Raw genomic sequence first — 24,560 nt, forward strand, 5'->3', positions numbered from 1 at the left:
TGTGGTCTTGTTTTGCTACGATACATCGCGTGGAATGAAATTTATATTAACTTGTCTTTTCCGTGGTTTTCTTTAGAAAAAGGCTCCTCTTGCAATAACAAATATTGAATGATAACTAATTTCGCATAGAGCATCCTTTAACATTACATATGTAGATGGGAGTTTTTTGCCTTGCTAAGTAGTCTGCCCTGGTACAGCTGCGCAAACTTTATCTATGTTTTCTAATGAGCAGAACGATGAAGATGGAGGGCAAACCCTTACGGGATTTAAAGTACGCTTTCATGAAGAAACCTGATGGGTATATTTCGCTTGTAAAATAAAAAAATAATGAAGCGGTAGCACATTTTGCAGTTGTCTTGGTGCCTTTTGAAGATTTTGTGCATTTTTAGTGGTTGAACTGCACAAAGGGGAGATCAGAGGGGTGTTTATCTTCAAGCCAATGCAATGAAAGCCAAGCAGTTTTTTTGGCCAGTTCTTGTTGCCCTGGGAAGGTCTGCGAAGACATCCATGCAATGGTAAGATAATGGGTTGATGGTCATGAACACCACTGGGCTGTAGCTGAAAGCACCTGGAGATGAATAGTGTTTTTGCCATGTAGGACTATCTGTTTTATATATTCCTACTCCTAGTGTGTACCTTGTAATCCGAGAGCAGGGTGCCCAATATGAATGGTGCATACCACTTTGGTAGTATGGAATCAAAAGATTTTTTTCCCTTTTTGGAAAAATTAGTCGCAGGATTTAACCTGCAGGGTTTGTGGATACAAACAAGAAACACTAACCCATATTTTGAGTCTGTACAGTACCACTGGTGCATTGGAAAATCTTTATGAAAGCACTGTTTAGGAATATGGGACTATGCTCATGTAGACAAGCCGTTATTACCTGGCTACGTGGAACGTCAGCCCCCCTCGCTTGTAGGGGGTAACGTTTATTCAAGGAAATGTCCCAAAAGGAGTTGGGATTTAGAACCGTACTTCCTATACAATGCACTTGCACGTTAAACCGCAACACGACTTTGTCTTTAAACATCTTGGCCCTTGCAAGTCTTTTTTTCCTACTTGGTACATTCCGGACAGGGTTTTTAAGGCTGTAGTTTATTACACATTTCTTTTGTAATTTTTAGATGTGAAAAGACAGAACTGCTGCTATATTTGACTTTGTACCCTTTTTAGATTCTGTTAAAATGCAATTATAAAGTTCTTGGAGACACGAATAATCATCGGCATTTTAAGTACTTCAAAAATTGTTTTACATATACTTATGACTATAGATTTTATAATTGAGAGAGCTGCCATAATCACGGGTCAGTACTTAGATCCCGCAAAGTGGAATTGGAATGCTGCTAGGACCCGGAGGTATCTGAAGAATCGTTGATATTTTATATATTATCATAGTTTTTGTCACTTGAGATTTGTTTATTTATGATATTCATTCTGTGTGCGATTTGTAAAGGTTTTAAATAACCATATACAATAAAGTTCTCACTGAGTGGCATAATGCATATTTCCAAACCTATCCTTGACCTTGCTCCCATTGACCGAAGGCATGAAAGATCCTTCCACTCTGTAGGTTTGGGCTGCGTTCTCAAGAAAAGACTAGATATGATTCACAACTCTTCCTGGAAAAAATGCTAACACAATTATGATTTTCTACAGTGGCTCAAAGCCAGTTCAGCAACTCATTGCAGCATCAGTGGTCAATTTGCATTCCTGGCTATAGTGAATGACCCAGCCTTCTGGAGGACAATGGACTGGCTTCTAGCCTCAGGAAGGCAGGGGAATGAACTGACCACACAACTGGTATTCTATACCTGGGATGAGGCAGAAACCCTGCCAGGGCAAAAGAAAGCCTCCGCACTACCACCTTTGCCCTGGAGATGCCAAATAGGGCTGCTTCTATTCATTCTCAGAGCTCTCTCAAACCCTATGCGCCCATCCCCACTGGACCTTGCCAGTGGGGATGAGATCTAAATAGGGAAGTATTTTTAAAGGGACTCACTTCTGGTGGGAGAAGGGTTCAGCCGTTTTAGCGTGAGGACTTCTAAGAAATGCTACTGTATGTCAGTGGGTAATGACTGCAAAATGATATAGGGCTAGTGTGAGAAAGTAGACTGGGTCAGGTAGGAACAATTCTTGGAGTTGTGAAGAACACTACTGAAGGCCCTGCTGGACGAAATGCTCATGACTGGCACCCAGGTACTGCTCATGCTTGCTAGGGATACAAAACAGAAATTCTAACACCTAATGTGCCGGGCTTACTAATGAGGGCTGGACCCTGCACTATCTTTTAGATACCTGGTGCCTACAAGACTGCCCCAAGAGCCTGGTGAGATCAGGAGTGACGGGAAGGAACTTTCTCAGGAGTTGTAGCAAATGTGAACCTATACATTTTTCTGAACTCCAGCACACCAGGCCAAGGTTATTAGGCGTGCCCAGGGAGATTGTGCATTAAGTAGGCTACAAAACCAGGTTTGTTCCAGTTAGAAATGGGGCTCTCTAGTTGGCAAGGGCTTGCACATTTGTCCAAGTAGGGACCCTTCTTCCTAGTCAGGGTAACGCGGATACACTTAAAAATAACCCCTGCTCACCCCCTTGGTAGCTAGACACGAGCAGACAGGCTTATCTCAGAGGCAGTGTATAAAGCATTTGTGTACACATACAGTAATACAGAGAAAATCCTACAAATGGACACCAGTTTAGAAAAATAAGTAATCTTTATCTAAACCAAACAAGACCAAAACAAATCCACAATACAATAAAAGTAACTTTTAGAAGGTAAACACAGTTCTGTCCATAGCAGCTATAGATGCAACACTTTCAACACAAAGTATCTTTCATGTATTGCAATGTTAAACAAACAGCTGCATGGAAGGTGATGCATCGTTTCTTTACTCCAGGTGAGGTGATGCGTCTGTTTTTTACTGTGCAGGGAGGTGATGCATCGGTTTCTTACTGCATCCCTGACGTTTTTATAGACTTGGCGTCCTGGTGTGAATTGTGGGAATCGGATGTGGCGGTTCTCGATGCAGTGGCAACGGGGCTGCGTTGGTTTCTCCAGCCGCGTTACCATAATACATTGGTTCTTGCAGCTGCACAGCAGGGCTTGCGTCTGAATCTGTGCAGTGATCTCGGACTTTGGAGATCAGTGCATGGGATTCAGCCTACGGGCAGGCGCTTCATCGGTTTCTTCGCCGATACGGCGGAAACAGGTTAATTGCGTCGTGCATCTTGAAGTTGCGTCTCTTTTCCAGCTCCTAACAGCAGGAATAACCTCCAGAGGCCCAATACAGCAACCGGCACCTCTTGGCATGTCAGAACTGCCAGCAAGGAAGATCAGGGGAGCTGGTGGTGAAGTCTTTGTATCTTCTAGAAGGAGACACAGCACACAGCAAAGTCTTTATCATCTCCTTGGCAGCAAAAGCCACTGCAGGCCAACCCCAAACAGCACACAGCAAAGGGGCAGTACTTCAATTTTCCCAGCTCTTCTCCTTGGCAGAGGTTCCTCTTGAATTCAAGAAGTAATCTAAAGTTCAGGGGTCTGGGCCCCAACATTTATAGTCCATTTCTTTGTTCTGTGGTGTCGGAGAGGCTGTGTTCAGTCAAAACCAGTTCTGTCCTCTCGTGCAGCTTCCTGGCAGGAGGTGGTGACCGCATTGTGTAAGGCAGACCAGGCCCATTCAGGTGAAAGGAAATCTCCCCCCCCCCCCCCCTCCTCCCCCCTACTCTAAAGGCAGCCCAGGTCTATTCAGCCCAGCCCGACTCATCCAGGAAAAGCAGGACACACCTCAACCCCCCCAGTGGCTGTCTCCAGTGAATGCACATCCCGAGCCCCTGTCACTCCAAAGCCAGACAGCCAATTCAGAAACCAGCAGAGGCCCTCAGGATGGCTAAGCAAGTAAATACCCACTTTCTAAAAGTGGTATTTTCAAACACAGGATGTAAAATCAGCCTTACTAAAATATGCATCTTTATGTTCTGAGTTCAGGCATACTAAACTTGACCCTCCTTTCTTTTCCCAATGGGAAGTTATATTTATAAGAAGTTATAAACTCCCATTATATCCTAAAGGACAGCTAGCCTTTCAATATTGAACAAAATTCCCTGTAGTTCACTATCAGGATATGTTACACACATCAAAACATTCCCTACCTTTCACGGACACTGCACCCTGCCCACAGGGGTACCATGGGCCTACCTAAGGGGTGTCTCACATGTCGGGGAAGGGTAGGGCCTGGCGTGTGGGTGCACTTGCCAGGTCGACATGGCAGTATCAAACTGTGCAGATACACTGCAGTGGGAGGTCTGAGACACCTTTGAAAGGCTGCTTGTGTAGAGGTCACAATCAGTGCTGCAGGCCCACTAGCAGCATTTGGCTTACAGGTCTTGGGGACACCGTACACTGTACTAGGGACTTCGTAGTAAGTCAAACAGTCCAATCATGGAATCACCAATCCATACTCACAATTTACAGAGGGAGCACTTGCACTTTGGCACTAATCAGCAGTGGCAAATTGCCCAAAGCATCTAGACTTGCAAAAATGAAGTCCAGCACACAACAAAAACACAGAAGGCAGAGGCAAAAATACAGGGGAATGCCACGCCAAGGACGCTGGGTCTAACAGCCCCACTCCGAGCTTTTTTTTGCCAGGCTGAAAAGGTGCTCAGCCGGATCTTCCTGTGAAGGTATCTACCTTCATGGAGTTTTGTCCAAATACAGCTTCCAACCTTGCCCTGCTGGAGTATTTTGAGGGCACAAAAAGTGACTAAGTCAGAAAGTAAAACCCTGGGCTGGGGCAAGATGGCAAATCCATCCCAGTGACAAAACTACCTCTGCGGCATTAAATTAAGCTTTGTCCTGCTCAGAGCTTCTGACACCAAATCCATCCACTTGGATGGGACCTCAATGACATCTGTCTTTGAGGGATCTCTGTCTCTATGCTCACCAAGCAGAAATGGCTCTTGAAGAGCTGTTTGTCCACCTAAGCCTTTTACAGAAAACCTGGACATTTATCGGCCTTGGGAAGTATTCTGCCAGAATCAGGGTCTGATGGCTAATGTCATTCAACTTGGCACCAGTTAAGAACATAATCATGGTCACCTGTTTTATGGAGTTCTATTCCGCTACCTTTCTTGGCAAAGGTGTGCACCTGGAAACCTGCAAGGCTTAAAGTAGAGCCATGGTCTCACACCAGATCTGGCCTGAGTCCTCAGCTGTCTTCTAAGCTGTCAGGAGATACAAGTGGTATTATCTCCAGTCACTCTCCCAAATCGATCTTGTGACCTTTATCTGATCTGGGTTAGACTGATGCATAAACTTTGAACCTTTGGCCTCAAGTGACCCAAGGCATACTTCACGGATGGCTTCTTTCTTAAGTCATAGCTTTGTACAGAGAAAAGTGACTTGCAAACCAGTCGGCCTGTAAACCATTTACTGTATGTATTCCAAGGAGGAAAGGTGACCCTGGGGACTCCTTCCACCTTTGCGTAAAATTGCAGTTATCTTTGCTTGAGATCATTCTTTTGACAATCAATCCACCTACTCATGTCTTTTATAAGAGGAGACCTCACACAGTTGCTATCAGGTACACTTTTATTTCCTAACTTGAGACCTGCATCCTGCTAAGCAACTGTCATTTGTAGAGGCCTTAAAGAGTTTAGCAGCTGCTAAGGCTGCCTTTCCAGGTGTACTACATCATGTATTGTCATTTGCTGCACTAAAAATTCAGTCTGGTGTCCAGGTACACCACAAGACCCAAGGTGTTTTCTTCGCGGCATGTGCCTTTCAAAGATTTATGCTAGTGGATTATTCTTTACTCTCTAGTAGCAATGTCTGGTCAGGAACGTCTGTGCAGCCAGTTTGCCTAGGCATTCGCTGACAGTACTATCTTCCGCTTTTCCTATCATCAGTTGCTGTTAAATCGACGCACAAAATTGTGAATAGGAAAAAGCCGAAAAACAAAAGTAGAATTAAATATTTTATGCTAATGAAAGCAATTTATTTGTTTTTAGGCTCCTTTCAGTGCCCTCAAGTCAATTTCTTAGTCATTTGCCGAAATAGGCACCCTTTTTTTCAAAAAGGGAGCTTGTGCATAAGCACACGAATAGTCTCTAATGCATAGGAATCGCATCTGATGCTTCCGTGAAACTAAACAGACACAAACCTGTTCTGGGTGGGTGGCCATTAGTAAAGCTGCAGCTGCCCCAGGAAAACGATTGATTCATCAAGTTTGTGTATCTAAAAGGTTTGGAAACTGTTACAGGAACCTCAATCTGGAAGCATTTGACATAGTCGGGCACATACATGTAAGGAAGGACTTGCACAGGCACCCCAGACTGTGCTGAGTTCTGCCCCAGGCAGAGGATGATCTGATTCTAGAGTGACACCGCAACAGGTATGGCCACCAAACAATTCTAGAAGTTGTTTGAGCGACTGCGGGCACCCTATCCTGTAATTACAACCCTGAAATTCCCTTGGTTCCCAAAGACTTTTATACCACTCCCTTCACCACCCTACCTTCAACCCCTCACTTGCACTCCTCAAAAAAATGCAGTTAATCAAAATATCTCCACTAAAGAGCCCTCAGGCCCATCAAGCATTGTAGTACAGGCCTGACTAGCGCCCAATGATGAAGCATGACACCCTAACAGGTGTGTGAGGGCACTATAATCTGACCACATGCGTTCCCCGTGATCCATATGGCCGGGTTATTGATTACCTTCTGAGTCTGGTCTCAAATAGCAATGTATTCTTCTGCCCATAGGTGGCTGAGGTGGACGACTGAAATGTGCACACACATAGGTAGTGAGCAGCAGGGCTGCAGATTTCTACATCTGACTGCTTGGGATCTCAAAGCCTACTGCCATTTGACACTGAGAGCCTGCTCAGATCATGGTTGCACCCGGTTTGTTAGAGGGCGTGAACGGCTGCACCACATAGGAGGGCAAGAGTTTCTCTGTAGAATTACACCACGAAAGCAAGTGGGCCATGGACCGGACAGCACCTCTATCCCCACGATCCAAAGGGTTTTTGCCATGGTCTGGACAGGTCTGTAGTCCCAAATGCCACTTTGAGGGGGAACCCCATCCTAACTAGGGGTGGGCAGAACTCGCAGAGTTTCACTCAGTGCAATTCAGCAGTGTTACCTGATCCTTTGAGATTCCGCAGAGTTCTGCAAGTGGGTGGAATTGCACGTTTGTTGCTTTTTAGCGCCGAAAGCTTGTTCTTTGCTGCAAAATCAGGGCAAATGGCAGAGCATGCCAGAGGGCGCTGCTGCCGCTAGAGTAGATTTTCTTCTTGAGCAGCAGCTTACTCGCCGAACTGTCGTGACCACCCATGTTGAGAATCTCACGCGATGCCGCCCTATCGCCTGCAAATCACACACGGGTTGCCAATTCTTGCTTGCCAACTTACAGTTGGCGAGTTTCACGTGACAAAACGCTACCCACAGCAGTTGGCGGAGTTTTGCCAGAACTCCGTATTGCAAGCTAATATGGAGTGTACAAAGCTCTGCTAAATCCAGCGGCAGAGTGAAATTTGGCCCCCACCCTTAATCCTAACACTGTAGTCTGGTGAAGAGTAACTTGTGCTGGATATATACGGAGCATCTAGTGCTGCACTTGTGACATGAATCTTGTGGAAAAACTTACAAGGTCAGCCAAACGTTGAAATGGGAACCCCAGGGTTACTGCTCTAGAGACGTTCTAGTTTCCATCCAGTGAAGGAATTAAAATTCTGCACAGCCCTAAAGTGTTTGCAATTCCAATACAGCAATTGAACCTACCTAACCATTCCCCTCTGAATTTGGCTACTTTTCTCCAAGCGCATAGTCCATGGCTGATGTGATGGGAAGCCTGTTGTAAATACCCAGTCCACCTCGCTGACCCGTTAGACTAGAGCATTAAGTGAAGTGAAAAATCTTATAATGCGCTACTAAGCCCAAAGGCATCAAGGCGCCTAACCAAGAAAAATAATATGGACCAGGGACCAAATTACGGGTATGCCTTGGCAAAGAGCCATGTCTTTAATGCCTTCCTGAACGTCAGTACAGAATGTTGAGTTTTGATTTCAGGGGGAAGACTAGAGCATGAAGTGAAATGCAGCTTGATTTCGGGGACAGTAATGAATGCTGCTGCTCAGTCCCCACAACCCACTTTCCATTTTAGCCTGAAAGGAATGCTTAGTAATGATTAAATGTATTTTCTGACATCGTAAAGAACTGAACAGCACGCTAGCATATATGTAGGTTGTTACGTTTTCAGTGTAACATGTCCCGCGAAGATTCTCAGATCCCATGACTGATCAAATGATGCTGTTCCCTCAACGGTCACATTGAATGATTGAATGAATACCCGATTTGTCGCACTGTTCATCTGTTTTTACTCCTGTGTGTAAAGCGAATGTGTAGTTTTAACAGTCAAACTTCATAAAGGTTATCCAAGAAATTCGGTGTTCTTAAATGTAACAGGAGCACAGAACATGCCTAGTCCAATGACCCTGCCTCGGTTGCATGTGTTGCGAGCTGTGTTGCTCTGGGCATTCCTACATTCAGTACAAGGTGGGAGGGAGGTGTTTAGGTTGTGCTTGTCCGAATTTCTTCAAATCAGAACTGTGTAGCGCCCATAGAGCTCCCGTTTGTGGAAACCAACACAACGAAAAGATTGTTAATGTTTTCGAGCCAAGCCAGTGGATATATTGAAGTCCGGGACAATGTTGCATCCTGAATTCTCATAGAATGCTTTGACCATACATGCATCTTTGCCTCCACAGATACGAAGATCGTGTTTTCAAGTGGTAAGAAAATCAAAATGCTTGAAGTTGGATTCCCGAGAGACGAGGTGAAGATGACATTGGTGCAGGAATTATCCAAAAATCTCAAATTAATGGACGTAGATTGGAAAAGAAATCTGGTCTATTGGACGGATACCAGTGGCCAACTCATGCGTTCATCCGGCCTGCTAGGAAGCGTTCAAGTGCTGCCAACCGGTGGTGCAGGTAACGTTGCTGTTTTTGTGCTGATTGCATGCAGTCTCTTGTGTATTTCTGTGTTTTCTGCTAGAGTTGCCATGAAATACTTTAGGATTTTTTTAGGTCGTTTGACTTTACTAACCACACCCTCGCAATCCAGTTTTTTCTAAGTTCCACTTTTCGTATTCGGTCTTTAAATGTGGCTCTAACTGATCTTTAACGTGCTCTCCTTTCTTAGCACACTGGAATAGATGTTTCAAGTACACCTGAAGTGATTTATTGGCGAAACGCAGATCTATATTTATTTTTATGCAGAATGGCAGTGAAAACATATTTTGAGCTGAGCAGTGCACATGTCGTGCATGTTCCAGTCTTTCAGAGCTACATTTCTCCAAGGCAAAGTGGTGACATCCGGCCAATGTATTCTGTCTGACCTCTTGAGCTTCCTGATTTCTGATCCCTAAGAATTCTTAGTGGAAGGCAGAATTTCCACCTGTGTGGCTGGCGGGGAGGCTTTGGGGAATACAGTGGTTCTTTAATGAATTCCACAGCAATGCTTCATTTCACATTTCTGGGGTTTCTTACAGCTGTTTAGAGTCTATTCATGTTATCCAGTTATAGGGTCCTCGGTGTACCAACATCCGCAGTATGGACGTTGTGTTTGGCCTTTGTGGCACTCAAACCTGTGATTACAAAATCTCACCAGCAAACATTTAACTCGCGTAGACATCTAGGAAGCTGCACTTTTGATTCTCATCTACATCTGTGGTAATGGCATTCAAAGCTCTCCCTACGCAAGAAAGTTAATGTTTTTTCCGCCTTTGTCAACTTTCCTAGTATCTGTTTTGATTCACTTGTGTAATCCAAGATGATTTGAACTGCACTGAAAGATTGTTTAATCAGCATCTGTAAAGGTATAAAATGGATGCAAACATTCTCTGCAAGTTTTCATTTTCTGATATATTTTGTTGCAAAAGTCCATTTTAACACAAATGTACGCCCAAAGTTAAACTTTACAGCTTCTTGAAGTTGCCAAGAGCTTTGTGAATGTTAAAAGAAATAAAACCTTGGCTCTACCTCCTAGGAAGGAGGAGTTTGCAAAGTCAGTTAGAAAACAATTCAATTTTTTTTTTTAAAGAAGGGTCTCCTGTTCATAGTGGTATCTGACATGCACAGCTGTTCTCGCATCCCTCTGAGCACGAGTGATGCCCATTTTAATTTTACTCTGGTTACATTGTTTGCTCCATCCTCTTTGGAAACACAGCCATAGTACAGTAAGCAAAACTAAATGTATCTAGATTTTGCCTCCTTTATGGATTTTTTTTCTTGTGTGGCAGATTTCAGTTGTCTTGATTAACTTTCTCCTCAAACTCCCCTTTGCTCCCTGATCCCCATCCCCCAGGAACACAGCAAGGACTAGAAGGGCCTGAGCCGTGAGAGGGGCCAGGCATCCTAATGTCTGGGAGGAAGGTGGATGCCCAAAGCTGCTGCCTCTAGCCTTCCTCCCAGACTGTCTGAGGGAGACACGATGCTGACTACCGCACAGCAGTGTTGGCAGGGCAGGAGTGGGCTTCTTCCCCCCCCCCACCCCCCCACCCCCCACCGTGACCAGAAGCTGTGGGTGCCCCCAAGTAGCACTTGCCTTAAAAATTAAGTATTGAATGGAGCTGGCTCCTGAACACAGCTAGAGACCTACTGTTCTATTGACTGCTCCTGCATGGGTTTGTTTGCATGTCTTCCTTCTGCTTGTGGTGCCCCAATTTGGGCAGGGGTATGACCAACATCAAGGAGTGTTGTGGGGGGCTGCAGGAGTTGCAGCAGCCCCCCACTTGTATTTAAAAAGAAAATGTCTCCTGGGTCATTGAATCCATGAGATTTTGCTCTACAGCTGAGGAATACAGGTACCACTAGTGGCTGATTCTGTCACTACAGTTCATGCGGCCTACAGGTATAAAAGACTCAGACCTGTTTGTTTTTCAATGATTTATTGTCAATAATTGTGCTTAAACATAGTTACTGATTTCAGTGATTTTCCAACATGTGATTTTTGGTCTGATGTGGTGACCCCTGGGCAAAGCCAATACCACTGACTTATATATTTGTGGTGACTCCTTGACTAAGCCCCTAGGCATATCCGGTTTTATTTATAATAACCCCTCTCATCCCAATATTGTGATCTGTTATGGGCGGGTGGGGTGGGAAGAGGTTATTGTAATTTTGGGGGTGATGACCAAGTAGGGGTCGAATGTGATTTCAAAATATTACCAAAGGAAATTCCAATTACCGGATGTGTGTAACAGTATAGCTGATCGGACTGCATGAATTGTGTGGTATTGTAAACCTTACGTAGCTAGGGTAAAGAGAATGCAACACCTGTACTACATCTGCAACCACAGGTTCAACACCCAGTCTCAAACGTCCCCATTGAAGTCAGGAAGAGTGGTAACTTTCGATTCTGCTGTCTGCCCATGCCTGTGAAAGCAGGAATTCAGCGTGACTCAAAAGGCCTGGGAGAGACCAGCATTGCCTGTAACCCTCCACGCCATCTCCGCGGGAACCTTCCAACACCAGGCAATGGGGCATTATTTCTGGACTCATTAGAAAGTGAGGAAACTGGGGTAGTTGGATTGGAGAATCCCAAGAAAGTTACAGAAGTACTGGAAAACACAACTGAGATCGCCGGATTGGTGTTATCAGAACCACCTTCACTCTTTGCCTGCACACCTGAGCCGCTGCTTGAGTGATCATCGCGAAAGGAGGAAACCCATATCCCAGCTCCAATTGTGGAGAAAGGCATCCGATGCTTCAGCTTGGGGGTCCGGCCTCAATCTGTAGAAGTGTGGTAGCTGGTGGGCGAGGTGGGACACTAACAGATTGATAGAGAACAAACCACCTCACCTGCAGGTCCTAAAAGACCTGAGGGTCCAGCTTTCAAGTACTCTCATTCTGAAGATGTCTGAAATGCCAGTCCACCACCTAATTGGCTTGGCCCCGGAGGTATTCTGCGGATATGTAGATCTGGTTCGCCAGACAGAAGTTCCAGAAGCTGTTTGCCATGTCCGCCAGCGCTTGTGACCTGGTACCTCCCAGATGGTTGATATCTCACTGCTGAGACATAGTCTGTCTTTAGAAGGGCGCACTATTGAGTTTGATCTTTGGTCCAGCACTAGATAGTGAACAACCCCCGCCAGGAGTTACTCAGTTTGTGTAAACTCCATTCTTGTTGTGACCAGCTTCCTCCTGAAGTCCCAAAAGCTAACACCCCAGCCTACTTTGCTGGTGTCGGATTAGATTAATGGCTTGGGAAAGGAACATAAAATTGCTCTGTCCAAGCCTCCATATGGGTAAGTCACTGGGCGATTTCTTCTTACCATATCCATTAATGGCACTGATTGAGAATACGTTTGGCCCTTCTGCAAGTGGTATGCTTTGAGGCGCTAAAGGACCCGGTAGTGGAGCAGACCCGGAAAGATCACCTGAATGTCGGAGGATAGGGGTCCTACTAAGCGAGTAATCTGTTGGAGCGACGTGTGTGTTTTGGCTTAAGTTTGCCTCTCAGTTCTTGCCTTATCTTCGCTATTTTCTGAGAAGGAAAGTTCAGAGTCGAAGTGGAATCCACCACAAAACCCAAGAAATCTAATCATCGAAAAGGGATCATAAGGGACTTGCCCTCATTTATGACAAAGCCCAGTGGCTGGAGGAGATTGACCACAGACTGAAGTTGTGCTACAAGCTTCCAGGGGCATTGGGCCATTAGGAGCATGTTGTCTAACTACACATTCAGGCTTACACCTTGTTTTTACACTTGGGGCGGGGTGGGGGGCCCTGATTGTCAGTAGGATTGTCAAGCCTCAGGCCTTACCCAGCCAGGAGTAATAAACTGCGTCTGTCAGTTTAATCATTCTTTGGCTCGAGGGGGGAGGTGGGGTGGTTCCAGAGCTGAAGAGACAACCCTCTCTAGTTATGAGTCTATGGCATCCACTCATTCCTCATGAATAGGGAGAAGTCTGCTGCTCCTCCAAAGAACTCCCAATATTCATCAAAAGCACATTCCATGGCTGATCAGGTGAAAATTAGACCTAAATAGGTTGGAATATTGAGGCAAAACATAAACTCCCAGGCAAATTTGGATTAGCCAATGCTTGACACTGCTCATAGACTCTAAGCCGGCCCTCTAAGACTGGCCGCAAGGGGAAAAGCTGCGGGTAAACCCCTTATGAGGAGCCTAAAGAGGAAGTGCTGTTCCTTGATGAATATATGGGACTTGCTCTATGGTTGTCATGTTGAGTTGTTGCAAAGGCTCATGGGATTTGAAGTCTTTGAATAAAATGTTTTGTTATGGCTGCTGAGTGAATAAAATGAAAAATGAGCAGAATTCTTGCCTCCATGTCCCTAAGCTAGGAATTTTTACATTCTGGATGTCATTTGTGCCTTTAGAAGTTTGGGAATTCAATCCTGGATTTTTGTTTCCCTAGAAGATTACAGGTTCTGTCAAGTTTAGCTAAATTGTGAATGTAATAAGCCATCTGAGAATAAATTTGAAAGGTTGCAGAATATTTTAAAGCACCCCCTGAGACCTGCTGAATATATCTCTTCAGACCAAACTAATGGCAGAGACCACTCTAGTGTTTTGCTGGAGCTCATGGCATAACCAAAGGTAACTGGTATCCATAGTTGAGTGTTATGCGAGCCTCTGAGCATCTTTAAATCAGTTCGATATTCGATTAGCCAGAAGTCAAGGTTTGTTTGAAAATGCTTCCCTTGCAATGCCTAGTCAGGAAAGCAACCATATGATGTTTTGGGATGCATGTCACACCCTCTGCCCTAACCGTAATCAACCCCACTACTGCCTTGGAGCTTGGTACGCCATCTGTCCTGTTGCACAACAATAGCAGACCATGTCAGTGAACGGGAGAGACTCCTGTCTCCATTCTCTGCCTTTTACCTGAACCAATAACAGAGAAGCTAGGTCTGCAGGCACAGGGCCCTTTGTATAGGGTGGGAATAGTTTCTTGGAATAGGATTTGCTGTTTTTTTGTCGCTACATGTTCACTTTCACCCACCCTGACCTGTGCTTTTCCTTTTCTCAACCCTCCATTCAGACTTGAATAGCGAATAAGCTCTGCTCCTTCGCCTTCCTTTGACTCCTGAACTGCCATAAACTTCAATTCTTGCTTAATACATACATTCTACAGCATTATCCTCCTACCAACGCTATTATTTTATAGTGCTCTAATTACCCATTGTGCTCAGCCACATTACTCCTGGATGGGGGTCATGCAGCATATATAGTATGGCTGCCTCTAACCAGTGCACTCCTGTGGGTTACTACTCTGCCGCTCTTGGTCCTGTCACTCCTTGGTGGACTCTATTGGGTTATAAACTCTTGCTGCCTGCAACCAGCATATTCTTGTGGGTTGCTTTGGTTTTGCTCACCAGTAGATCTCTGTTGCTCCTGGGCAGTCTAGATGGATCATCTAGTCGGGCTGCCTGTCGGCTGTGTATTCTTGGGAGTTGCCTTAATGTTGCTCATTCCCGCTCAAACTTAACCAATTCCCTTTCAAGGATGGAAGGCAAGAACACCTGTCTCACTCCTTAATGATTCAAAGTCATACCAGTCTCAGGTACATGATTATAAAGTGCATTCCACTAATTGCACAGATATTTCCCATATAGGTCACTCTTATCCCACACCCTTTAAACCAAGCAAAACATAAAATCGTGATAAAGCTCACATATCTGAAGGAGAACATTAGTTATAGATTCCTTACCTTAGAATTACCCCCAGGATAGGTGGCGTCAGTCGACTCCGCATTCGTCGGCGTTGTGATCACTGGAATGACATCACAGTATCTACTTAGATGCCGCCCCTGTGCGCTGGCGTCCGTTTTTTTCTTTTTTCACGCCAGACAGCGCAGATCCCGAGAGAGCGGTACCTCTAGTCACTTTTTGACTTTTTTTCTACTTTTGTCGACATCTTTTTCGAGTCATTTGACTCCTGGTGCACAGGGATGTCACATTGGCCGACCAGCTTCAAACCTTGTGGCTCTTGCCACAAGTTGATGTCTGTTACGGGTCTGCACCTTGTGTGCCTGTGGTGCTTGGAGCGTGACCACAGCCCAAAGATGTGCTCTGACTGTCTGGCCATAAATCTGAATTCTTTATGGGAGCGGTCCCAAAGCTTCTGGAGGTCCAGCATTAGGCTCTGTGCCGCTCGGTCCCGGTCGAGAGGGAGGTCGCGGGACTGGTCGCGCAACCGGTTGCGGAGTCACCACCATCACTCCTAGTTGAAGTCTTAGTCTTCGGGCAAGTCGAAGCACAAAAACAAGGTGAAGAATCAGTCGCCCTTTGCGTTCTCTCTGTCCGTTGGCCAACGTGTCGTGGGATGCGGAAGGTAGTCGTCCGGCTCTGCCTGCGGAGCATTTTGGGTTGGCTCTAAACTTCACTCCGTTCCTGGGAGCCAGAGCGATTCCTGGCAAACTTCGTAGTTTTTCCGAAGCCCTCCACTCCATCTTTGGGCAGCCCAATTCCGCCGGTAAACCTTCAGGCCCCGCAGACTCAGCTGGAGGTTCTAGCCTTCAATGCCAGCGACTTCTGCGCCACAGGGCCCCCAGGGATCCAGACTTGGATCCAGATCAGCACTGGTCGACCTTACACCACCTCCTCCAGTGCCGAATCAATTGGCGACACCTCTGCCCCCTTCGACGCCAGTTGTGTTCCCAACCGACGTCTACCCCAGCCTCGCCCTTGACATGGACACGGACTGGCGCCAACTGGTAAATGTGTACTTCTGTTCTACCCTGGGGTTCCCTAGTGCCCTGAATGGCAACCGAAGGAGGGTTAGGAGGACTGGAAGGGGTCTGTGGACCCTCTAGCAGACCAGTTGGAAGAACCAGACTGGAGAGAGGAGTTGGGTGAGGTCAGTGGTCTAGACACTTCTCCAGACCTTGGCATGCTTTCTCCCCCCCCCCAACACCGTGGCTACAGATGAGGGAGCCTCTTATGCTGTGGTGTTGTATAGGGCGGCTGAGGCCTTGAACCTTGAGCTTCCTACGGTGGTGCTCAGGACTAACCACCTGACTGAGGTGCTTCAACCGTCAACGGCCTCTTCAAAGTCCATGCTGCCATTCAATGAGGCCCTCACGTGCATGCTTCTGGGCACTTGGTCCATGCCCAGCACAGGGGCCCCTGTTGATCGGATGATTGCCCTTTCGCCATGGCCCTGCCCCGGGTGACCCCATTTTCCTCTCCCAACACCCTACCCTGAGAGCTTGGTGTTCCACGCGACAACTTCCAAAGGCACCTTCCCTACTGCTCCACCTGATAGGGAATCCAAGAAGCTGGATCACCTTGGGAAAATGTTTCTTCCGCCAGCTTAGGACTTCAGTCGGTGAACACTGCATCTCTCTTGGGCTGTTACACCCACTCTGTGTGGGATACGGTCGCACAGGTGCTGCCACAGTGCCCGGAGGAGGCCTGGGTCTTTCTCTCCTGTGCAGGGGCTGAGGGTAGAGATGCAGCTAAGTTCGCTATATGATGTGGGCTGGACACTGCTGACTCGCTAGGCAGGGTGATTTCAACATCTGTAACCCTGAGATGCTACGCCTGGCTGAGGTCCAATTGCTTCTCCTGGGATGTCCAACCGACTCTTTTGGACCTGCCCTTTGATCGCTGTTGCTTCTTTGGTGACAGAGCGGACAAAGCTCTTGAGTGCTTTAAGGATTCCAGGGCTACGGCCAGCTCCTCAGGCCTCGCTACCACCTCTCGCCCCATGCAGTCCGTTTTTCACCCTTTCGTGGCTACGGAAGGGGTGCCCCACCACGTTCCACCCAGGCCTGTGCAAGCTACCCAGCCTCTGTGCGTCCGGGGATGTGGGACCCAGTTTCGTGGGTCGGGGTGCCAACGGACGGGCCAGTCCACCAGCGCCCCCTTTGCAGCGGCCTCCAAACATTCCTAGTACGACTTTTCAGGCCACCAATTGCCAGCGACAGGATTAGTCCTCGCATCCCCCACTGGCAAAACATGTCGGACAGGTGGGTTTTGCAGATAGTCCGAAAAGGCTACTAACTCCCCTTCAAGACTGCCCCTCCCTCCATGCCACCTGTTTTCCATCACATGTCGGAGGATCACTTGGCCCCTTTTCTGGCAGGAAGTTGCGGCCCTCTTGGCCAAGGGAGAGATTGAGCGAGTCCCTGTGCCAGAAGTAGGTCGTGGTTATTCCCTCTACTTCCTGGTGCCCAAGAAGGACAAAGGCCTGTGTCCTATCTTAGATCTCAGACCTCAACCGCTTCCTCCAGAAGAAGTTCAAAATGCTGACATTGGCTCAGGTCCGGATGGTAGCGTTGGACTTGCAGGACTCCTATTTTCACATCCCAGTCTTGCCTTCCCATCGGCGTTAACTACTGTTCATGGTAGGCCACAAGCTTCAGTTCACTGTGCTCGCCTTTAGCCTTACCAGCGCCCCTCGGGGTTTCACGAAAGGGATGGTGGTGGTCGCAGCTCATCTGCATAGTTCAGGGGTTCCAGTCTTCCCCTATCTCGATGACTTACTGTTGAAGGAGAGTTCGCCCCATGCTGTTGTCTCCCACCTCCAGAGTACAGCGGACCTCCTGCATTTGCTGGGGTTCACTATCAACGTGCTGAAGTCACACCTGATTACCTTTCAGAAGCTCCTTTTTATCAGGGCGGTTCTGGACACAGTGCAGTTTCTGACTTAACCTCCCGTGCAGCGAGTTCGGGCTGTTCGGGCAATGATTACGATCTTTCAGCCTCTATCCCGGGTTTTGGTTTGAATGACCCAGGGGCTGCTGGGCCTCATGGTCTCCTGAATCCTGCTGTTGGATCATGCCAGGTGGCATATGCAGGCTCTGCATTGGGATCTGAAGTTCCAGTGGACACAGCATCAGGGCACTTCACACAAATTGCAATGATGGCCAACAAACCAGGATTGGGTCAACGGCAGATCCCTCTCCCTTCCCCAACCAGAGTTCACAGTGGTGACAGATGCATCACTTCTGGGGTGGGGTGGGGCAGCCACATGGGGAAGGCGGAGATCAGAGGCCTCCGGTCTCTGGCGGAGTCCGGGCTCCACATCAACCTTCTGGAGCTTTGGGAAAAATCCATCTTGCACTGAAGGCATTCCTTCCTTCTGTCAAAGGGAGATTAGTGCAGGTGTTCACGGACACCACCGCCATGTGGTATTGCAACAAACAGGGTGGGGTGGGGTTGTGACCCTCTATCAGGAGGCCCTTCATCTCTGGAAGTGGCGGGAACATCAGGGCTTGCCCTTGGTGGTTCAACACCTGGCAGGTTCCCTGAACTCCAGGGCAGGTGAGCTCATCTGCCGGTGCTTGATCATGAATGGCGTCTTCACTCAGGTGGTGCAAGGTCTTTCAGCAGTGGGGAGAGTCTTGGTTAGATCTATTTGCCACCAAAAAGAACCCGCAACAGCAGTTCTGAGCGTTGGAATTTTCAAGGCGGCACTCGCTAGGTGATGCTTTTCATCACAAGTGCAGTTGCAGTCTTCTATACGCCTTTCCACCTATACCACTTCTGCCCAAAGTGCCGAAGATGAAGCACGACCGGGCCAAAGTCATTCTTGTGGCTCCAGACTGGGCACAGAGTCTGGTATCCTGAGCTCTTGCACATGGCCATCGATCCTCCGATCAGACTGACTCTTTGGGAGGATCTTCTGTTGCAGCAGCAGGGGACAGTCCTTCACCCGAACACGTCCAGTCTCCACCTCCCTGCGAGGAGATTGAGCAGTGACAGTTCACTGCTTTTGATCTTCCTCCCAAAGTCTGTATGCCTGTAGATGGAACAAATTTGTGGCATGGTGCACAGTAAAGGCTGTGGATCCCCTTTCTGCCCCTCTTTCAGAAGGTCTCCTCTTTATTCTTTCTTTGGCCAAGCAGGGCTATGCTCTGGGCACTCTTAAAGGCCATCTTTCAGCCATTTTGGCCTTTCTTTGCCTTCCTGACAGCCTTCTCTTTTCAAGTCCCCTCTTGTAAATCTTTTCCTGAAGGGCACTACTCACCTTTTTCCTCCTATTCCTTTCGTAATGCCCCAGTGGTACTTGAACCTTCTGCCTTACCTTGCGTGCTCCCTTCGAGCCGCTACATAATTGTCCTCACTCTTGACATTGAAGACTGCTTTTCTGGTTGCCATCACCTCTGCTCACAGGGTGAGTGAGCTTCAAGCCCTTTACTCTAAACCTCCTTTCCTTGCTGTTCATCCCCACAAGGCTGTCCTTCAAAATAGACCTTTTCTTTCCAAAGTGGTTACCTCATTCCACATAGGAGACCATCACTTTGCCCACCTTCTTCCTGCCTCCCATCCTTCTAAAGAGGAGTGGCTCCACCGCCTGGATCCAAAACGTGTGCCTTCATTTTATCTGTACCGCACAAAACACTTCCGGGTAGATGATCAGCTCTTTGTTGGCTATGTGGGCGCCAACAAAGGTTGGGCCATGCAAAAACTAACAATTCCTCGATGGGTTGTTCTTTGCATTAAAATTTTCCATTCCTTAGCGAAAAAGGAACCTCCAGTAAGGTTGCATGCGCATTCCACAAGGGCGACGGCAGCCACTACTGCTTTGCGACGTGGAGTCCCCCTTCATGACATCTGCCAGGCAGCCACGTGGGCTTCCTGGCACACGTTAACTAAGCATTACAGCCTGGACAGCCAAGTCCGCAGAGGCTGCTTTTTTGGCTGTTCAGTTCTCCAGGACTTTCTAATGTGTACTTAGTTGTTGGCAAATCCACCTGCAAGGTTTGTATTGTTGGGGTATCTATTTGAAGGTAAGGAATCCATAACTAATGGTCTCTTTCAGATGAACAAGTTACTTACCTTCGGTAATGATATATCTGTAAGACATATTTGTTATGGATTCCTTACTGCCCCACCCGTCTTCCCCGTTTTGCGAACTGACTTCTACAGTAAGGGACTCCCTTTCAGGGCCCTAGTTTTATGCACCAGTGGTCAGTGTCTTGCATGGCTCTGCTCTTCTGGTGTGGAATGTCATGTAAAGAATGGATGTCAGCACGTAGGGGCGGCGTCTAAGATACCGTAACGTCATTCCGGCGATCACGATTCCAACGACTAATGCAGAGTTGACCAAAGCCACCTACCGACACGCAGGGGTATCGCTGAGGAAAAAATTCTCCGGATCCAGTCTGACGCCTGGGGGTAATTCTAAGTTAAGGAATCCATAAGTAATGTCTCTTACAGATATATCGTTACCGAAGGTAAGTAACTTGTTCATTTGGCCTCCCCTTTTTATTCACTCCACTAACCACTTAAGTGCAGGTACTAATGTCCGGTTAAGAGCACCACTCTGGTAAAACCCCAAACTACCACTAAGGCACACTGGAAATCAATGAGGTGAAGGCACATGGTATACCTGTAGGCTGTAGAGTGGCAGACAGGACATTCAGGGCCGAACTGGGAACAGAAACCGGTCCTGTCAAACTGCTCAGCTGAATTCCCCCCCCCCCGGGGTGAGGGGGGGGTGCAGCCTCGCAGTTGGCCGATTTTGTTACAGGGGGCCAATGCTGCTGACCCCGGTAACAAAATCGGCCCCCAGGGACCCACAACCAGCCCCCCCTTTGCAGCCTACCGGGGAAACGCCTGGTGCCTGCTATGGCCAGTCCGGCCCGGAGGACATTGAACATTTCTGAAGGGGGCTGGGGGTGCTGCCTAGATGAGGTTGTGCAGTAACTGGAACCCAGTTAAGGTGGATCCGCCCAGACTACCTTCTAAGATCTGCAGGTTGTCTGAGCCGACTGCTACCTGGTCAGTGCAGAAAGGTGGTGAGCAGACCCTGACTAGCAGATACACAGGTTGGTTTCCACAATGGAGTCTCCACTGTTCAGAGTTATGGCATTCAGTGCACCTTTTAAACTTGAGTGCATCACATGTACCATATGAGATGGGCGATAACGCCATTGTAAATGCATCTGATATGTGGGCTCAAGAACATGGTCATGTGTACTCATTTCCACTCCCATTTGTTCACTGGCTGCCCACCATGCTGCTAATGGCACTTTACCATGGATTCTTCTTCCTGCAGGCATGGTTTTCAGCATGTATGTGCTTCTCCCACCAAATCCTGGTGATTGCGGACTCTTGCAGATGCCTCTATTGTGCGGAGTGTTGATGTCTTCCTGCTTAGGGATCCTGGGTTAATCTCTCCAACTGAAGCTGCCAGTGCAGTCTCATTCCGATCTCTGCAGATTATCTCCTGGTTACATGACTGATTATCCGTGCATTCCTCCGACTCCAGCACACCATTTATTTTGAGAAGCAAAAATTAAATTCTGGACCCCTGGAATAATCTGCAGATCCACTGCTGCTCTTTTAAATGATCTGCTGGGTTGTTTTCATGGAGTCCTGTATTCTAATGTGGGAGTGGGAAGAATGTTACAGTCCAAGAGGACGGCTGATGCTGTGTTCCTGCTTTCCCTGCTGGTTGGATATTCAGATACTCCATTAAATAGCAATCAGTATTTAAGCAAGGGTCTCAAGTTGTGTGGGCAGTGTGCGGGGGTGGGGTGGCGGCAGCAAGTCCTACATATATACTAGTTCCTGCCTCCTACCGTGTCCTGGCTTTTCTTCGGTCTGATGCTGCAGGGCTTTAAAGAAATGCTCCTCTTGCCAGAGAACTAGTTTAGGCCCCTGCAGTTCATTGGAGCACATTCTGGTCTGGTCGCCCTCTTTGGTGGCTTGGTTGATTGATCTGTGCTGCGGGCACTTCAAGTTGACCATAGGAATTACTTGGCTTCATCTCACAGTAGGGTATGATCATTATTACATATTGCACATGAAATCCTGGTGCGCTGAACTTTAAAAGCCTATGTTGAACTGGCTCTAGTGACCGGCTTTTTATTTGCGCATGTTCACTAGCTGCCCTGGGGCCTGCTCACCCGTTCTTGCATAAGCCTTTTTTGCATAGACCTCTTGTAACCTGCACTAATGCCCGTGGTTGTGGTGACCCCTTCTAGCTGTGCATGACCATGGCGACCTACTTGACTTTCACAGAATGTGCTGCTCCCCTGACCTGTACCATCTCAGTGATCACTCAAATCATTGCTGCTCAGACTTGTGACTCATCTTGCATGTGCAGTGCTGCTGCCAAAGCACTGATCTACTCATTTGGCACTATTCGTCTGCTGCACGGGCGCATTGGCATGTACTTATTTCTTGCTCAGGTCCTGGACTGATCTTTGTTTGTACTGTTCCCTCCTGCATGTTGCCTTTGTGACTTGCTCTTTGCACAGGAGTTATCACTGTAGCCTGCAGAAAGCCTAGTTAGTTGAAAACTAGTGCATTGTCCTTATTCTGCATCTTTCTAAATGTAGACGTGGCACAGACACCTCTTAATATTCACTGATTATCAATAAATTATGCTTATTCTCCTTAAGTTATGCTGATGCTTTACGCCAATAACTTTACTGATGTTGCTTGTCATCTGCATGCTCTTGGTGGGACCCTTGGCACGCGTTACTTTATCCCATTGATATCCACTATGTGGAACCATTGACTTCGGTTACAAGGCCCATTGGAGCATGCACTCTTGTATTCAAGTAGGTGATTGCAGCATCTGTCATTACAGCACGTAGAACACACTACAAATAAGCTATAGCTATTGACTTTGCAGTTCTTCATGTTCATGTGTTCTCACCAAATGATTAACTAGGTGCTTCCAGTGGCTTCTTGATATACTTGTTACAACACATCGCGGTAACGCTTCAGAAAAAATCAAGTAGGACTTCATTGGAATAATGAACTGAAGCTTTCAAGTATTTTTTTGCCTTCGGATTGAATTCCACTCTCCACTTGGTGCTCAGTTTGGTGTTCAGTTTTGTAACTCCATGATTAGTTATTTTTAAAATGGTGACCCGTATTTTGGAGCTGCTTAAATCTCGAAAGTCCTCAAATCTTAAAAGGCATGTTCAAGCATGTTTAAAGTGAATTTCTTGATCCATCTATTTGGCTTTCCTTTATCAGGACTCAATCCAAGTACTAGATAAGCCTCCTTTTTCTCAGCTTCCCAAAGGCCTCTCATTTTCCCTCCCCCGTTCTACTGAGGGACGTAGATTGTTGGAGCTGTGAGTTAATGTAATGGGAAGCTGACCGCTTGACCATAAATATTTCCTGAGTGGTTGTGTTGCAGTGATTACTGCATTATTACTGAAGTCCTTCATCACAAAGGATTGTTGACTTCACAGAAGTAGAAATAAACCTCTACTAGGAAACTGCAGGTATGGTTTGCCAGGCTTGCGCTGGGTGTGACTTGCGAGATGCTAATGCGGTAGCTGCCAGGTTTGACCAAGGATGGTTGCTTAGCCGTCGTCTCCGATGAGCAAGGAAGGACCATTTTTGTATTCAGTGCTCTCTGCCTAAGCGTAGTATGAGGGCGTGCTACATACACATCCTGCCTGAAAGCAAAGCATGCATGTAGGGTACTCATAAACTGTACCAGCTGGTGATGGGAAAATCTCAGCACAGGCGCTTGCATCGTGATGAGACACTTTCCTGAAAAGGTGTGGTGAAAGCAAACTTGGTAGTAAAGTTTAACATTGAGTAACCTACTTGCATTGTCATGTGTGTACCATGCATGGTGGAACTCAAACTCATGTCATGAACTGGTTTGGTTACACAAACTTGTGTGCCTTAAACGACTTGTTGCAAAGTGCAACAAAGATATACGGACAAAATGGATATTACAGTAGGTAGGAAAATTGTTTAATTGGACCACATAGCTTTTGCTAAATCTTAAAAGCCTTGAGAGTTGCCCCTAAGTTTAATAATCAAAGTTTGACATGCTTGCAGTGTACTGTGTAAAGAATAATTTTTGAGAAGTGCAGGTCAGAAGCAAGTGTCCATTATCTTAATCTGTGAATGTTTTTCTTTTATTACCCAATTATTTGGATTGTACTGTTTGAAGAAACGTTTGTGCTTTGATCAAAGTTACTGTAACTCTGATTTTCATTCTTAGTTTGCACAGCAAAGGTACACGTTGGAACAGGCAACATATATTGGCTGTCTTGTGATGGGAAAAACATCCAGGTGACCAGATTCCTAGGAATGGGCACAAAGAAGCTGTACCAGGCCCAGACGACTATCCGGCATATGTTTCTGGACTGGAAAAGGGCATCGTTGTACTGGATTGAAAAGTCAAAACCTATACAGTGCATGAATCTCAGTGGTGGTGAAGTGCGGGACGTGTGGAATGGCCCAATGCCGGAGGCAGCCGGAGTGTTTCTTGACATCAAATCAAATGCCATACTTTGGAGCTCCAATGACACTGGTGAGTTCCACAGTGTGATGTTGCTACAGTAGAAATCAAGGAAGGGTGGCTTGATTCTTTTATAAATAGAAATTCATGGAAGCCGAAAGGATGGCCAGTGGAGTTAATTTGTTTTCATGCTCAGCTCCTGCACTGGATGATTCATTCCTGTTCTACAGATAATGTATTGAGGTTTTCTGTTCTTCAGCCCCTTATAATCACTTTGGACAGTTTGTTTTGGAACTCCCCCGCCCCCCCCCCCCCCATTATCTTGAGAAATGTGCTGATAACTTGGACATTTAAGC

At 46.9% G+C, this 24,560-nt stretch overlaps 1 protein-coding gene across 3 annotated transcripts in view; it reads left to right on the top strand.

Moving 5' to 3' along the window:
• LOC146861849 (low-density lipoprotein receptor-related protein 2-like) overlaps positions 1-24,560 on the top strand; it is an 837,432-nt gene that overhangs the window by 329,592 nt on the left and 483,280 nt on the right. For all 3 annotated transcript variants that reach the window (XM_085641010.1, XM_085641012.1, XM_085641011.1), the window contains 2 exons: positions 8,769-8,993; positions 23,965-24,276. In XM_085641010.1, the coding sequence (XP_085497136.1) occupies positions 8,769-8,993; positions 23,965-24,276 (537 nt within the window). The remainder of the gene's footprint in view (positions 1-8,768; positions 8,994-23,964; positions 24,277-24,560) is intronic.

This window comes from Triturus cristatus, chromosome 2_2, assembly GCF_964204655.1.
Source record: "Triturus cristatus chromosome 2_2, aTriCri1.1, whole genome shotgun sequence".
Classification (NCBI taxonomy): Eukaryota; Metazoa; Chordata; class Amphibia; order Caudata; family Salamandridae; genus Triturus; species Triturus cristatus.